Here is a 15,587-nt window from a genome sequence, read left to right as displayed (position 1 = left end):
TTGCCGTGTCCCCCGGCTCCCGGGGGTCCCCAAGGTCGCTGTGTCCCCCCCGGCTCCTGGGGACCCCCCAGGGTTGCCGTGTCCCCCGGCTCCCGGGGGTCCCCAAGGTCGCTGTGTCCCCCCCGGCTCCTGGAGACCCCCCAGGGTTGCCGTGTCCCCCGGCTCCCGGGGGTCCCCAAGGTCGCTGTGTCCCCCCCGGCTCCTGGGGACCCCCCAGGGTTGCCGTGTCCCCCGGCTCCCGGGGGTCCCCAAGGTCGCTGTGTCCCCCCCGGCTCCTGGGGACCCCCCAGGGTTGCCGTGTCCCCCGGCTCCCGGGGGTCCCCAAGGTCGCTGTGTCCCCCCCGGCTCCTGGGGGGTCCTAGGGCACCCCGGGGCCGCCTCGCGCCCCCCCCGGCGCTGCCCGCGCCGCCGCCTCCTCCGCCCGGCCGCCAGGGGGCGCCGCCGCCGCGGGGGCGGGGGGGGGGGCGCGGTGGCGCAGCCCCCTCACACGTGGTCGCCGCCCGCCAATGAGGCGCGGCGCCGGCGTCACGTGAGGGGGCGGGGCGCGCGGCGGCGGCGTCACGTGAGGCGGCGGCCGGGAGGTGAAGCGGGGCGGGCGGCGCCATGGACCAGGCCGGGAAGGAGAAGGAGGCTCTGCAGCTCCTGGCCGAGGCCGACAAGAAGGTGCGCGGCTCCCAGTCCTTCTTCGCCGGGCTCTTCGGGTGAGTGCGCTGCGCCCGGGCCCTCCCCGGCCTCGGCTTCCTCCCCTTCCCCCCGCCCCCCAGGGCCTGGTGGCGGTGGGGGGAGGCCCTGAGGGGCTTGGGGGGGATCCGAGGGGAGGGAAGGGTGCTAGGGGCTGGTGGGGGGCCCTGGGGAGAGGGTGACGGGCCCTGGGGTGTGGGGAAGGGTGTTAGGGGCTGGTGGGGGGGCCTGGGGAGAGGGTGACAGGCCCTGGGGTGTGGGGAAGGGTGCTAGGGGCTGGTGGGGGGCCCTGGGGAGAGGGTGACAGGCCCTGGGGTGTGGGGAAGGGTGTTAGGGGCTGGTGGGGAGCTCTGGGGAGAGGGTGACGGGCCCTGGGGTGTGGGGAAGGGTGTTAGGGGCTGGTGGGGGGGCCTGGGGAGAGGGTGACAGGCCCTGGGGTGTGGGGAAGGGTGTTAGGGGCTGGTGGGGGGCCCTGGGGAGAGGGTGACAGGCCCTGGGGTGTGGGGAAGGGTGTTAGGGGCTGGTGGGGGGGCCTGGGGAGAGGGTGACGGGCCCTGGGGTGTGGGGAAGGGTGCTAGGGGCTGGTGGGGGGCCCTGGGGAGAGGGTGACGGGCCCTGGGGTGTGGGGAAGGGTGTTAGGGGCTGGTGGGGGGCCCTGGGGAGAGGGTGACGGGCCCTGGGGTGTGGGGAAGGGTGTTAGGGGCTGGTGGGGGGCCCTGGGGAGAGGGTGACGGGCCCTGGGGTGTGGGGAAGGGTGTTAGGGGCTGGTGGGGGGCCCTGGGGAGAGGGTGACGGGCCCTGGGGTGTGGGGAAGGGTGTTAGGGGCTGGTGGGGGGCCCTGGGGAGAGGGTGACGGGCCCTGGGGTGTGGGGAAGGGTGTTAGGGGCTGGTGGGGGGCCCTGGGGAGAGGGTGACGGGCCCTGGGGTGTGGGGAAGGGTGTTAGGGGCTGGTGGGGGGCCCTGGGGAGAGGGTGACGGGCCCTGGGGTGTGGGGAAGGTTGTTAGGGGCTGGTGGGGGGCCCTGGGGAGAGGGTGACGGGCCCTGGGGTGTGGGGAAGGGTGTTAGGGGCTGGTGGGGGGCTCTGGGGAGAGGGTGACGGGCCCTGGGGTGTGGGGAAGGGTGTTAGGGGCTGGTGGGGGGCCCTGGGGAGAGGGTGACAGGCCCTGGGGTGTGGGGAAGGGTGTTAGGGGCTGGTGGGGGGCCCTGGGGAGAGGGTGACAGGCCCTGGGGTGTGGGGAAGGGTGTTTAGGGGCTGATGACGGGCTCTAGGGAGAGGGTGCTGAGTGCTACGGAGGTCTTGAGGGGTGGGAAAGGGTATTAGAGGGTGGGCTATGGGGTGAGTGCGTTGGTCCTGGGGTGTGGGGAAGGTTTTGGGGGTGCTGCGGGGTGGTGGTCCTGGGCTCTAGGGTGCTGGTGGGAGTGGAGAAGAGCGTAAAGGGCTTGTGGGAGGGCTATGGGGTGGCAGTGCTGGGCACTGGGGTGCTGCTGAGGGGTGGGGAAGAGTGCAAAGGACTTGTAGGGGGCTATGGGGTGCTGTTGGGGGTGCTGTGGGGTGAAGATGCGGGGCCCTGGGGGTTGCTGTGGGGTCGAGGAGGGTGTTGGGGCGCTATGCGGTGAGGGTGCTGGGCCTTGGGGGTTTAGCTCAAAGGAGAGGGCCGAGGTGCTGAGGCAGCGCGCGCTTCCGAGCAGCTCTGAGTCGCCGGACGTCTGCGTTGACTCGGGTCTCTGGCGCTCGTTTCGCCGTAAACTAGTCAGCTGCGCTCAGCTTGCGTTTTAGAAACGGTAGCGTTGTTTTGCTGAGGAAGAGGGGGATTCTGCTGTACCCAACCTTAACTGATCCAGCATCTCTGCGCTGGCTTCTTTAGGAATAAGAGTTCTGTTTCCTCCTGCCCAGACCTTACTTGTGAGGGACAAACTACATAAATTTAACTCGCTTTCTCAGCACAATTTGAACTTACCTCTGTGGTCGAAGCCTGGGGGCTCTTCCGCGTTCGTGCCGGTTGGTTAGGCCCTCGCTGTAACCCCAGCTTTGCACGGTTCAGTCGGTAGGGGAGAAATCAGAGGTGCCTAGTGTTGAAAATTGCAAAATTCAGCTTTAACAGAGTAAACAGAGGCTTTCATAAGCAAGAGCGAGTTTGTCGCTTGCCCTTGCAGGGCCCTGATAAGGGGAAGGTTTGTTAGCCTTGTTTTGCAGCCGGGGAGGCTTTCCCAGCCCTCGCGTGGTGGGATCTGGACACCTGGTTTCTCTCCTCCGGTTCGTGCTGTTGTGCTGAAGTGCCTCTTCGCTTCTGCGTAGCATTGAATTTCTTTCAGATCTCGCTGCTGTTGTTATCTGAAAGCTTTGGATTAACGGAAGATAGAAAAGTAGGGCATTTAAATGTTAAAGGGTGGTGGTGATGTTGAACCACAGCGTTCTTCCAGCTGTTTCCCCCAGCGGTCTTACGCGTTTCTCGGAGCTGTCTCCAGCTCCGGGGGTCTGAAGGGCATCGCGAGGCAGGCGCAGCACGGCTCCCGCGCCCTGCGAGGTGCTTGTCGCATCCTTAGTCGAGTTGTCTGCGAACGCCAGTGTTTGTGCTGGCCTGCTCGGTCGTCCTGCCTGAAGATAAAATCACTGGAAATGCTTTGCTTTTTTTTTTTTTTCTATTTTATTTTATTTTTTGCATTGGGGCAGAGCAGCATTTGGATCTTGTGGGTCTGTGACAATCTCGTTCCTCTAGGCTGAAAAGATAAACTTTGCTGGGATGGAGAGCACAGGCTGCCTTGATTTTTCTAGTTAGTGAATTTGTGAGGGGGGGGAAAAAAGAGGAAACAAATCTTGTTTGCACACTGGTGATCCCCTCAGCCACCCACCCACCCATCATCAGCCCTTTTTGTGTAAATCATGGTGATTTGCTTAGTAACCTTGACTGCACTGGTAACGCATAGGACGCGGGGGAAACGTCCCTCCTTGAGTTTGGGTTAATTCCTAAGGCACTCGTGTTGGTCCTTCAGCTGTTTTGGGGAGCAGGAAAACTGGGGCATGGGAGAGAGCTTGGCTGTTCAGACTGATCCAGGCTGGTGGAGTAGCTTGCTGTCCCTGACAAGCCTTCTGCCAGCCCCTGCCACGTCTTTAACTGCAGCTTTCTAGTGAAAGGGAGGAAATGGGAGTGAAAGTGCGTATTCGGCCTTAAGGGAGGAAATGGGAGTGAAAGTGCATATTTTGTCTTAAAGAAAGAAGAAGAGAGGGGGGAAAAAAAGTCTTTAATAAGCTCCCTCAACTTGTCAGTTAGGGTTCAGTCAGAATCCGCGAGGCCAATAGATGTGCGCGTTCGCTAGGAAAACTGAAGAGCCGGAGGGTGGTGCTTGCTTGCTGCAGCTCCCGAATTTTGAGCGGGGTTTGTTTTTGGTGAGCTTGCTCTCTCCCGGCGTTCCCTTCGGGGCTGCTAACGGGCGGAGCAGAGCCTCTCCCCTCCGCTGGTCTCGCCGTCAGGGCTGCCGCGCTGGCGGCGTGCTGTTTCTGGAATTTGCCCAGCTTGTTCAAGAGCCAGGACGGTCCTTCAGCGGCTGCTGGCTGTGCCCCTGCCAACATCTGCTTTGGCCGCTTAGCAGCGGAGGGAGGACGTGGGCCGGGGCTTAACCGACAGCAACAGCGCGGCTCCCTTCGCCGCGGGCGCTTTGCCCCTCTGCTGCTGGATGATTTCTCTGCTTGTTAATTATTAATAAGAGTAGCTTCTGTGAAGTATTAGCCCGGCTCCTGCCGAGTCCTCGTAGCGTCTCTGCGATGGGGGGAAGGCCCAGCCGTCGTGCGCTGCGTGGGCCTGGTGCTTCCCGGAGAGGGTAGACGGCGCGGGATGCCGCGGCTGGCGTTCCTTTCTGTCTCGTGAGCCCCGTCCTCGGTCACCCGTGAGCCCTGAGCAAGCAGAATTGCAGTCAGCAAATCTGCTCCTCCACCACCCACCCGGTTGGCCTCAATTTTAACGTCGGTGCCCTGAACCTCAAGCTGTGCTGGAGGTTCTTGCAGATGCCAAATCCTGGTAAATCTGGAGCTAGAAGAGACGACTCGTCTTTATTGGTAGCGCTTCCTGGGGAGCCTTTCTTGCTCTTGTTGGCAGCCTGAGTAGAACGATGTAATTTTTTTCCGCTTGGGCAGTGGGTTTCCCGGCAGGCAGCGCTTAGGTGATGCCTGGCTTCTGTTCGCTTCCAGGGGCTCCTCCAGGATAGAGGAAGCATGCGACATCTACGCGCGAGCGGCAAACATGTTCAAAATGGCCAAGAACTGGAGCGGTACGTACGCGCGCAGCTGCGGGCCGTTTCCCCGCGGCCGTGGGGACGGAGCGTGTTCTCGTGGGCCGTGGGAACGGTCTCCCCTGGCGAGGAGCAAACTGAAACCCAGCGTCGCGAGCCCGCGAGAGACCTTGAACGCGGCGCTGGGAAAGGCTGTCGTTTGGGCTGATTCCGGCGTCTGGATGGGAACACGTGCCGCTGCTCCTGGCTTAGGAGAGTCGCGGCACGGCCGAGGGAAGCGTTCCCAGAGACAACCTGCCTGACTCCGAGGTCCCTGTGCCGTACGCTCCGCTGGGACCCGAAGCAGGAGGTGGTTTTTGGCTGCCAGGCGCTGCCAAACATCAGTTTCTTGACACCTCTAGTAAACTCTGAGCACTCCTCCCGCAGCTCTTCAGTGTGGGCTGCGGTGCCGCTTAAAACTGGCATTTTTAGCATTTGACCCTTAAAAATACTGGGCGAGGACAAGCTGCCCGTATCCTCCATTTCCAACACATCTCTCTGAAACGGTTAAGATTGTGCTTCCTGTTTTCAATTCCAGCCGCAGGGAATGCCTTCTGCCAGGCAGCGCAGCTCCACCTTCAGCTGCAGAGCAAGCATGATGCAGCTACCAACTTTGTGGACGCAGGCAATGCCTTCAAGAAAGCCGACCCGCAAGGTAAGGGCTTGCTTTTCCTTCAGGCTTCGTGGAGCGGGGCACCAGCGGTGCGGGAAAGCGGCTTGTTTTCTCTTGCTGGCTCGGGGAAGACAGGGTCCCGGAGCTAGCAGAAGGGGGGCCGGTTCTGTTCCTGTATTATGGGCAGGGATGTATTGGCACGCGCAGAAGTCCCCGATTTTTGGATATCGAGGACTGCACGTAGCGTGTATCAAATAGTTTTACTTGCATGTTACCCAAGGATTTCTCCTGGGTGTATATTATCCCATCCTCTTGACACCTTTGGGAATGAGCTGAGATGCTGTGGGCTGGGTCGACACGCTTCCCAAAGCTGCAAGTCACTCCGGTAGCTGAGGGCTGGCAAAGTTCACCTCCGCAGCTAGCGTGCCCGTCAAATGACGTCGATTCCCAGGCTGTGGGAATCCCTGTGCCGCCTGCGGAGCCTGTGTTTCGGCATATGGCTTCAGCTGAAGCCTTACAAGTGATGTGGCTGTGATTCATGTGTCATGCACGAACTGCACTTTAATTTGGCTCCCCTTGCTCTAGCTTTACAGCAACTCCTGGTCTGACTTCTGCTTAGAGCCAGAGTGAGAGATTTGGGGGGGGACACGACATTCTGGTGTTTTTCTGGAGCTGCGTGTTTGGCAGTTGATAGGCCAGCTGAGATCTCACGCTGTTGTAAGTGTTCTTCGTTCCTGACATCTGGAGCTTCAGCTGGCCTCCTTGGGACGCGTAATTAGTTGGGGTGTCCTGCGTGTTTGCTCTGTGATGGGCTTGGATCCCAGCTCTCCTCTGAGCCGTAAGTCCAGGGAGGAATACGGCAGCAGAAACTGTAGCCGTCAGCTCGGACCGTTGGGTTTGGGGTACGAAGGGGACAAGGAGCACGTGAATACCTCCGAGGCAGCCCGCCGGGGGTGCGCGTGGCCGTGTGGGGTTTGTCTTGCTGCGCTTGCATCTGCCGGCTTTGCTGTTCCCGGCAAGCTCTCTTGCTGGTTAACCCCGACGCCGGGGTTAATCTGACCTGTGGCTGGATCAGTTTGGGTGATTTTCAGAGAAGATAACAAAGTAACCTGAGGAGAGAACAAATTTAGTCTCATGTAGGATTTGCTTAACCTTCCAGGGACTTATGTTCGGATTATCCAGTCCCGTCGCGCTCTGCCGCGTGCATCCCGCGTTTTCCTCTTCCAGGTGACTTGTGGGCGGAGGGTCGCTGGCTCTGCCGGGAAGCGCTAACTCTCCCCAGCCCAGCCGGTCGTGTCTTTCGGGTAACTGGAGGGAGAAGGTAGGAGCGAGCGTTAGCTGCGCTGAGGAAGGCCCGCCTAACCAGCAGCGGGAGCGGTGTGTCCGGCCGCTCTGCGGGGATCTGTCCGCGGGCGCGCGGTCTCTCCTCCGCGGTGCCGCTAGACGGAGCGCGTCCTCCCGCTCGGAAGGAGCCGCTGCTGCGGCCTGGGTCCGGGGGGAGCCTGGCGGCCTCCTGGCAGGCGAGGTGCGTGCGGAGGGTTAGCTCTGGACGGGCTCCGCCAGAGCCGCCGTGCCTCCCTGGGGGGAGCCTAGAGCTCCCTGCAAAGCCGAGATTAGGTTGCGGCCGTGCGGAGGAAGCCGGAGGAAAAACCTCTGTAAATACCAGCCGCGTGTCCTGGCTTGGGAACGAGAAAGAGGATGTCTGTTGTCTGTTCTAGGTGAGCTGTCTTCATTCTCAGAGCTAATTAAGGCGCTTGACTGCCTTTATCTGAGAGCTGCAGACGGCGAGCGCTGGCGCTCGCAGCCCCGAAGGGGAGAGCTCCCGCCCTCCGACTCGAGCGCCTGCTGGGTTGGGTGCAGCGCGAGCCCACGCTCTGGAAGTTCGCAGTCCGACCCCGCTCGGTTCTGGTTTATTTTTTTTTTTTTTTGGCGTGTGGTACGATGCTCTCCCGCCGCCCCGGTCTCTCCTCCGCCTTGCGCTGCCGTCCCACGTTCGGAGGACTCGATGAGCCGAAGCCTCGACTGTGACAGCCGTCAGTCAGGCGGCAGCTGCGCCTACCGCTCCCTGGCTGTCCGCCTTCCCGCTGAGGGAGCGCCGTGAGCCTGACAGCTGGGAGCAGTCAGAAAAAGATCCGTCTCCGGGAGCCTGGCATTTATCTGCAGCAGAATTCCTCCCACGCCTCTTCGGAGAACGCTAGGGCAAGGCTCCTCCCGAAACGAAGCAAAAATGCCGCAGCTCTGGGCCCTGTCCTGCGTGGAGTGCGGCTGTCTGCTCTTTATCTGCTGTGAACTTGGATGCTTGCCTGAGCAACAAGGCTCGTCTTCCTTCGGATAAGCTCCTGCTAGGATGAAACACCTGGCCGCCAGCAGCGGCGGGGGCCGGGTCTTGGTGCTGCTTGGCAAAGCCCGCTGCAGGATTCAGGGAGGTGGCGAGGCGCGTCCTGGCGCTCGCCCCTCTGGGGCAGCATCGGGGCCGTGGAGCACTGCGCGGGCTCGTGCTTTCGCGGTGGCTGTTTGCGATCTGCAGCTCAGATGCTCTCCGCCCTAGACAGAGGCCTCTTGTTCTGGGCAGGGGGGGGGAAAAACGTGGCTTTATTCCTGCTTTCCAGCCGCTGGGCGGTTCTGCGCTCGGGGCGACGGATGGAGCGATGCCACGTGGTTCTGGGTTCTGCTCCGGGAACTTCAGGAAATCGGAGCAGCCCTTGGTCTGTCGCCTGTCCCCTGGGAAGCTCAGCTGCTCCCGACGGACGGGCCAGACCCGCTCCATCCCTAGCGATGCGCGTCGCCCAGGGGGAGGCGTGGTCCGGTTTAATGCACAGCGTTCTTGCCGTGTGGTTGATGCTCTTCTTGAAGAGACTTTGCTGCTGTTGAAGCCACAGCTGCTCCGTGTGCGCCTTGGAGTAGGATGACTTCCATCTGTAGCGGCCTTTGGCACCGGGGTTCAAACACGTAGGAAAAGCGTTGCTGATCTGGTTGTAGGTGGCCTCTCGTTGGAGGCCTGTGGCACAGCAAGGCGTCCGCAGGCTGCCTGATGCGCACTGACTTTGTCCGTCAGCGGTCTAACGCGGGGGCACAGGGACACAGCGGTACAAACGGAGTCTCTGATTTGCTCCGCAGTCCCCGGACGGTCAGTGTCACCACTCGCATGCTCTAAAGTTCCCTGGAAGCCTGTAGCTTCAGCAGCTCTTGAGTAGCTGTTGATCTTTGCGTGCGCTATAAATACAGCTTCATCGCTTCGGGGAGGCTGGGAGGAGGAGGAGGGAGGGGTGGCAAACGGTGCCGCTCTTCCAGAGCGCCTCTTCTCACAAATCTGCTCTTTCTTTTTCAGAGGCCATTAACTGTTTGATCAGAGCTATCGAGATCTACACAGACATGGTGAGCCTGGCCGTGCTCTTTTCTGTCACCTTGGGAAACAGCTGGTTTTTCCCCAGGAGGGAGGGTGGTGATGCTGAAGGGTTTGATGTACCTCCTCGCATGCCATCAGCTCAGAGGTGCCAGCGCAAGTCAGCATCTTTCTGATGGTTTTGTCCAACTTGCTGGTATTGCAAAGGCTTAATGATGCCGCCTAGGAGGATGGGGCTGAAACTGGTGTCCAGTGAGAGCTGGAAGGTGGGTGGGTACCCAGGGACAAGTGTTTTCTAGAGCTGGGAGCGATGAGCGGGGCAGCGTTGCCCGCTCTCGGGCAGCGTGCCCGTCTCAGAGCCACGCGCTGGCGTCGGGACCGCTGTTGCTGGGCTCGGGGTCGCTCTCCCACACGTCCCCTCGCAGAGAAGTGCCAGGCCACATGTGCGAATCTCTCTCTCTGCTTTCAGGGCCGATTCACCATAGCCGCGAAACACCACATATCGATAGCGGAAATCTATGAGACGGAGCTGGTGGATATCGAGAAGGTAAACGCGGGGGAGAGACGGGAGCCTGCAGTGCAGGGGCTGAGCCGTCCTCGCGGCTCCGCCTGGCAGCTTGGGCACGGGGAAGCGTAGCTTGAACCGCGTCCAACGGATTCCAGAAATGTATTCCTCCCTTAAAGCTGGGGTTTTGCTTGAAAACCTGGAGTTTTGGCTGGAGACAGAGCGCGGGCGCTCAGTAAGGGCGTTGCTGGCTCACCGCAGCGCTGGCGGAGGGGCGCGGTGTGCGGGACGCTGTACCCCACGCGAAGCGCCCTTCGCCCTGAGGCTGTTCGTGCCTCTTCCCCGAAACGTGCCTGGTGCGTGAGCCGCTCCGCTGCGGGCCGCTGGCCTCCCCCAAGCTGCCAGGAAGGGGACTTTAAGCTCAAATACCAGCGAGACTTCCTGGAGTGTGTCAGTCCCTGCGCAGACCTGGGAAAAACGCTTGGAATGGCCTTGACACTGCAGCTAATGAAAGAATAAAAGCTTCAGGCTTGCGTGGGTGTCTGAGAACTGCAGGAACAGGTCACTGGAGCTGTCTGAAAAGAAATCGCTGTTACCAATCAAGGTGGTGAAACTTTGCGCCTCTGCGGAGGCCGCAACGTCCGCCCGCCTCCGGCGCCCTGAAGGGCCATCTCTTCTGCTCTTTATAGCCCTCAGGGCTAGGTGTTTTTACTTATGGGGGTATCTCTTTCTTCCTTGCTGGCTGGAAGTGGAATAAGCCAGGTTTATTTTAAAGGGAAACAAATTTCCACATCCTGCACGGATCTAATTCAGGCTTCCGCTCACTCCATGAGTTAATTTAGTGCTGTTCTTGACACTCCTCCCTGCAAGTCTTCGTGACATCCTACTTGACAACTCCTGGGAATAACCCACAGTGCCTTTGCTGCCGCTAGAGCGGTGTACTCTGTGTGTGTACGTTCCCATGGCAACTTCACAAATGCAGCTCCTGGATACAGCTCCAGCTTCCTGAGCCTCTACCAGATCCGTGGATAATGGGGCACGTTTCTCTTCCTGCTTGCGTAGCTGGCTGGGCATCTCCCGCAGCCTTCCCGTCAGTCCTGCCCTGCCGGTCGCTCTTCCCCCATCCGTAAACAGCTTGCTGCTCACGGAGTAACCTGCTTTTGCTCGGATTTGCCCCGAGGCCGGGCTTATGCCCTTCCCTAAGAAGGGCTGAGCTTGTACGGCCAGATGTGCTAGCGCCCGTCGGGAAGGCCTTCCCCTCTTTGACACCGATCCCGTGGGCTTAACGGGAGTAATGTGATTTGTCCTCAGATTTAGTTGCGGTTGCCCGTAGGTCCCCAGCCTGCTGGCAGGAGACGTGCGTGTGCAACGTACCCGCGGGCAGCGAGGAGAGGAGCCGCCTCCTTAAAGAATGGGCTGAAAAGAGGAGAATAGCCCGTTTTCTCGGGGGGGGGGGGGAGGAGGATAGCTCCGCTTAGCCCCGTAGCGCTGCGATGCCTTGGGGCGTCCGCCGTTGGGCTGGCATCGAATCCGACGGGAAGGTCCGGGCTCTGCTCTGGCTTCGCCGCGCTCGCTTGCTCGCTCTGACCTTGTCTCCGCGGGGGAGCTGCCGGACCGTTGCCACCGTTGCATCAGGCCCTGCGGCAGGAGCCAGCCACAGATGGCAGCGCCGACAGCGGAAGCCGCGTGGGCGGACTGGAGCGTGCGCGCGTCCTGCGAGGCCGGGCTGCGGAGGATTCTCCCGGCGGTTCCAGGCACCGCGTTGCTGAAGGCTGTGCATCTCTCTCTATTATTACTATTTTTTATGGTATATTACTCCCTGCCTGCGGAGCTCTCACTGCGTTTGCTTTTCTTGCTAGGCAATAGCCCACTACGAGCAGGCTGCGGATTACTACAAAGGGGAAGAGTCCAACAGGTACGCAGACGTTGCGAGCCCGGCTGCTCCGGGCTCTCCGGGAGCTGTCATTGCAGCTCTCCAGGCAGGATAGGAGCTGTAACGCAGCCCAGAGAGGGTCAGGAAACAGATGGTGACTAAGTTGGTCTCTAAAGTTACTTCCCCCCTGGAGCAAGGGGTATTACGTGTCTTGCTGGTGCTGGCTGCTTTCCCAGTCCTCTCCACCAGCTTCTGAACTGGGCAAGGTGTGGCACCGTTTTCTGCTTGCGCAGGCAAGCCCCGGCCTCCCTGTGCCGCGGAGGCTCAGCCCTATGGGAGAGGGGAGGGTTCCCAGCTGCGCCTTGCTCGCCGTGAACTCACAGGAGTCGATCTCCTGCGCTTAGCGGCTTTGGCTGCTCCCCGCTCTCTGGGGAAACCCACGTCCCGCAGCGAGGCAGGAGCTGGAGTGCCCGAGGGGCAGGGGCGCCCGCGGGCAGCGGCCTTACGGCTCGCAGCACTGACGTGTGCGCTGGAAGGGGAGGTGGGACTTCACAGCAGGGTTGGGGGAAAAAAAACAGTGTTTTGTGGGTGGCCAGTCAGACACGCCGGGACGGTGATTCCCTGAGTGCGTGTGCCGGCGGAGGGCACCGTGGCCGAGCCCCAGCTGCCCTGAGTTGTCCTGGTTCTCCTGCCCCACAGCTCTGCTAACAAGTGCTTGCTGAAAGTGGCCACCTACGCAGCTCAGCTGGAGCAGTACCAGAAGGCCGTGGAGATCTACGAGCAGGTCTGTGGCTCCTCGTTGCCTTGGAAGGGCAGGACCTGCCAGCCCGCTTGCAAAACGTGATGGCTTGTGCCTGCTGGAGATGCTGAGACTTGTCCTCACCCGTGTCTTTAACCGCAAAAGGCTTCTTGCCGGCCTGTAAACGAGCTCCCTGCAGCGGGCTCTGGGTGGGCTGGCAGTCTGCTGCAGCAGGGAGGGCTGCTGCCAGCAGCTCTTTGCTGCAGCCCCTCTCCTGATTGCCCTGTTCAGATGTGACGTACCTTCTTCGGTGTCTCAGGAAGCCTCTCGTCCCTGGTGTCTTCTCCAGGTGGGGACCAGCGCCATGGACAGTCCGCTGCTGAAGTACAGCGCCAAGGAGTACTTCTTCAAGGCGGCCCTCTGCCACTTCTGTATCGACATGCTCAACGCAAAGGTTTGGGGAAGGCTAGAGCTGCTCGTCTGGGCTGGGTGCGGGGCGCCCGCCCGCTTGCCGTGGCTGCGAGCAGAGGGTCAGAAGGGGGCTGGTGGCTCGGGGCCGGGCGATGGCCTCCCCCGTCCCTTCCTAAGCATCTGTCCGTGCGGGCGCTCATCTCGCCTCTTACCCTCTAGCTGGCCGTGCAGAAGTACGAAGAGATGTTCCCGGCTTTCACGGATTCCAGGGAGTGCAAGTTGATCAAAGTGAGTAGCAGAGCTAATTCCCTCCTCTAACCTGCGTCATGGAGTGGCTGGGGAGGGAACGCCATAAGGAATGCAGCAAGGAGCGCGGCCGGCTCCCGCGGGGCACGGGAAGGCACCTGGACCACGACCACCTGGCCGCCGCGAGCCCGATGTCTTGCGGTGCGGATCCTGGGCAAGGTGGGCCTTGGCTCTGCCCTGCCGAGGCAGTTCCTTCCCCCCTGCTGCTCTCCAAATCTGTTCTGAAGAAACGCGGGCGCGAAGCCAGGCGCGAGGGCTCCGCGCGCGCGGCGCGGCGCCTCTCGAGGAGGCGGGTGGGCCCGGCGGCCCGTGGGGGCGGAGGAAGGACCCCGCTGATCTCCCGCACGCGCTCGTTCTTTTGCAGAAACTGCTGGATGCTCACGAGGAGCAGAACATAGACGGCTACACTGATGCAGTAAGTTGAACGCCGGTGGAAGCACCTTGTCTTAAACGTTCCTCCAGCGCAAACACGCTGGGCGGAGGTACCGCAAACGAAGGGAAAAGCTTTTCCCTGCCTCCGTCCGCTGCAAGCACTTCTAGGAGTGGGTCCAGCTTTGCGCCCTCTTCGGACGCGCCGTCCCGAACAGCGCGCTCCCTCGGAAGCTGGCGCCCTGCGGGGTGGAGCTCTGCCCGGTCTCTGAGGGTGTTTTCCTCTCCCTAGGTAAAGGAATACGATTCCATCTCCCGCCTGGACCAGTGGCTCACCACCATGCTGCTCCGCATCAAGAAGACCATCCAGGGCGAAGAGGAGGACTTGCGTTAAGCGGCGGCCTGCCCCTTCCTTCCCCGTTAAAGGCAATTCTCCCCGCGCAGCTCCGCGGGGAGACTGGGAGGGGGGAGGGCGAGGTCCAGAGGGAGAAGGAGTCGGACTTCAACTACCATTAACCTTTCCCGCGGCCCTTTCCCCCGCGATCCAAAGAGCAGAGCCGCCGGGCCGGCCCGGAGCCTGTTGTAGGGGAAAAAGCCCCAAAGCGACCCATTTTCTGCTCTTCCGAGTGGCCCCGGCCTGCCTTCCGCTCCCGCCCCCAGGGCCTGGCTTCCACCCTCCCCTCACTGTAAATGAACCCGCTTCAGGTATTTAATTCTGTAATATATTCCCTACGCGTTGATTTTAAGCTTCAGCGGCCAGCCCGCAGCCCCCTCTCCCCCCCCCCCCCTTCTTGCCCCACTGTTCAGCAGCCTCTCCCCACGGCGGGGACAGGGAGGGCGAGCGGCCGCGGTTCTCCGGGCCCTGCTTTGGGCCGCCCCTCCCTCCCTCGTCCCTCCCCGGGCGAGGAAGACGGAGGATTTCTTTGCTCCCTTCCCTGGCTGGGGTGGTGGTGGGGAGGGGGCGGACGGTTCCCACGCAGAATTGTGCGGAAGAGCCTGGTTTTAGGGTGTTCCCCCCTCCCCCCCGCCGCTGTGGCCGTGGGGCTGCCCCACTCTGCGCGCCGCTGTGGCCGTGGGGCTGCCCCACTCTGCGTGTGTCCCCCCCTCTCCCCCCGGGTTCAGCTGGGGGAGGGAGGCGCTGCGGCATGTTTCACCCTGGCTGTAGCGAGCGTTTGCACCCGGCGAATAAAACTTTGCATGAGCGGAACCGGGCCGGCGCCGTGCTTCGTCGGGGCCCGCGTGGGGCCGGCGCCCCTCCCGCTGCCCCCGGGCTCCCCCTTCTGCCCCCCATCACCCCCCCCGGTGCCTTACCCTTCCCTCCTCTCTGGGGCCTGGGCTTTGGCTCTGGCTGGGCTGTGGGGAGCTGGGGGGCTGCCCCCCGGCTCGGGGCCAGCTGCGTGCAGCAGCGGGATGGGTGGAGCCCCCCCGGCTCGGGGCCAGCTGCGTGCAGCAGCGGGATGGGTGGAGCCCCTTCTTTCCCCCCCCCCCCCCCCCCCCCCCCATGCCCTGGGGCTCCCATGCTGCCCCATAGAGCCCTCACAGTGCCCACCCCCCCCCCCATGCTGCCCCATAGAGCCCTCACAGCCCCCCCCCATGACTTGGGGCTTCCTGTGCTGCCCCACAGAGCCCTCACAGCCCCTACCCCTCCATGCTGCCCCATAGGGCCCCCACAGCACCCCCCCCGTGCTGCCCCATAGAGCCCTCACAGCCCCCCTCCCCCGTGCCCTGGGGCTCCCTGTGCTGCCCCATAGGGCCCCCACAGCCCCCCCCACCCCGTGCCCTGGGGCTCCCCATGCTGCCCCATAGAGCCCTCACAGCCCCTACCCCTCCATGCTGCCCCATAGGGCCCCCACAGCCCCCCCTCCCCATGCCCTGGGGCTCCCTGTGCTGCCCCATAGAGCCCTCACAGCCCCCACCCCTCCATGCTGCCCCATAGGGCCCCCACAGCCCCCCCTCCCCGTGCTCTGGGGCTCCCCGTGCTGCCCCATAGGGCCCCCACAGCCCCCCCCCGTGCCCTGGGGCTCCCTGTGCTGCCCCATAGGGCCCTCACAGCCCCCACCCCTCCATGCTGCCCCATAGGGCCCCCACAGCCCCCCCCTTCCCCTGGGGCTCCCTGTGCTGCCCCATAGGGCCCTCACAGCCCCCACCCCTCCATGCTGCCCCATAGGGCCCCCACAGCCCCCCCTCCCCGTGCTCTGGGGCTCCCCGTGCTGCCCCATAGGGCCCCCACAGCCCCCCCCACCCCGTGCCCTGGGGCTCCCCGTGCTGCCCCATAGGGCCCCCACAGCCCCCCCTCCCCGTGCTCTGGGGCTCCCCGTGCTGCCCCATAGGGCCCCCACAGCCCCCCCCACCCCGTGCCCTGGGGCTCCCCGTGCTGCCCCATAGGGCCCCCACAGCCCCCCCTCCCCGTGCTCTGGGGCTCCCCGTGCTGCCCCATAGGGCCCCCACAGCCCCCCCCACCCCGTGCCCTGGGGCTCCCCGTG

General features: G+C 62.8%; 1 protein-coding gene across 1 annotated transcript; it reads left to right on the top strand.

Annotated features, from left to right (window-relative positions):
• Positions 1-550: 550 nt before the first annotated feature.
• On the top strand, positions 551-14,311 carry NAPA (NSF attachment protein alpha). Its single transcript, XM_062598267.1, has 11 exons — positions 551-701; positions 4,866-4,945; positions 5,484-5,600; positions 8,887-8,933; positions 9,371-9,448; positions 11,266-11,321; positions 11,979-12,063; positions 12,368-12,472; positions 12,649-12,717; positions 13,100-13,150; positions 13,397-14,311. The coding sequence occupies exons 1-11, from the start codon at positions 604-606 to the stop codon at positions 13,496-13,498; spliced, it is 888 nt and encodes a 295-aa protein (XP_062454251.1). The 5' UTR covers positions 551-603; the 3' UTR covers positions 13,499-14,311.
• The last annotated feature ends 1,276 nt before the right edge of the window (positions 14,312-15,587 follow it).

This window comes from Rhea pennata, chromosome 32 (assembly GCF_028389875.1).
Source record: "Rhea pennata isolate bPtePen1 chromosome 32, bPtePen1.pri, whole genome shotgun sequence".
Classification (NCBI taxonomy): domain Eukaryota; kingdom Metazoa; phylum Chordata; class Aves; order Rheiformes; family Rheidae; genus Rhea; species Rhea pennata.
Note: the sequence above shows the minus strand (reverse complement) of the source record. Positions and strands in the feature narration are given on the sequence as shown.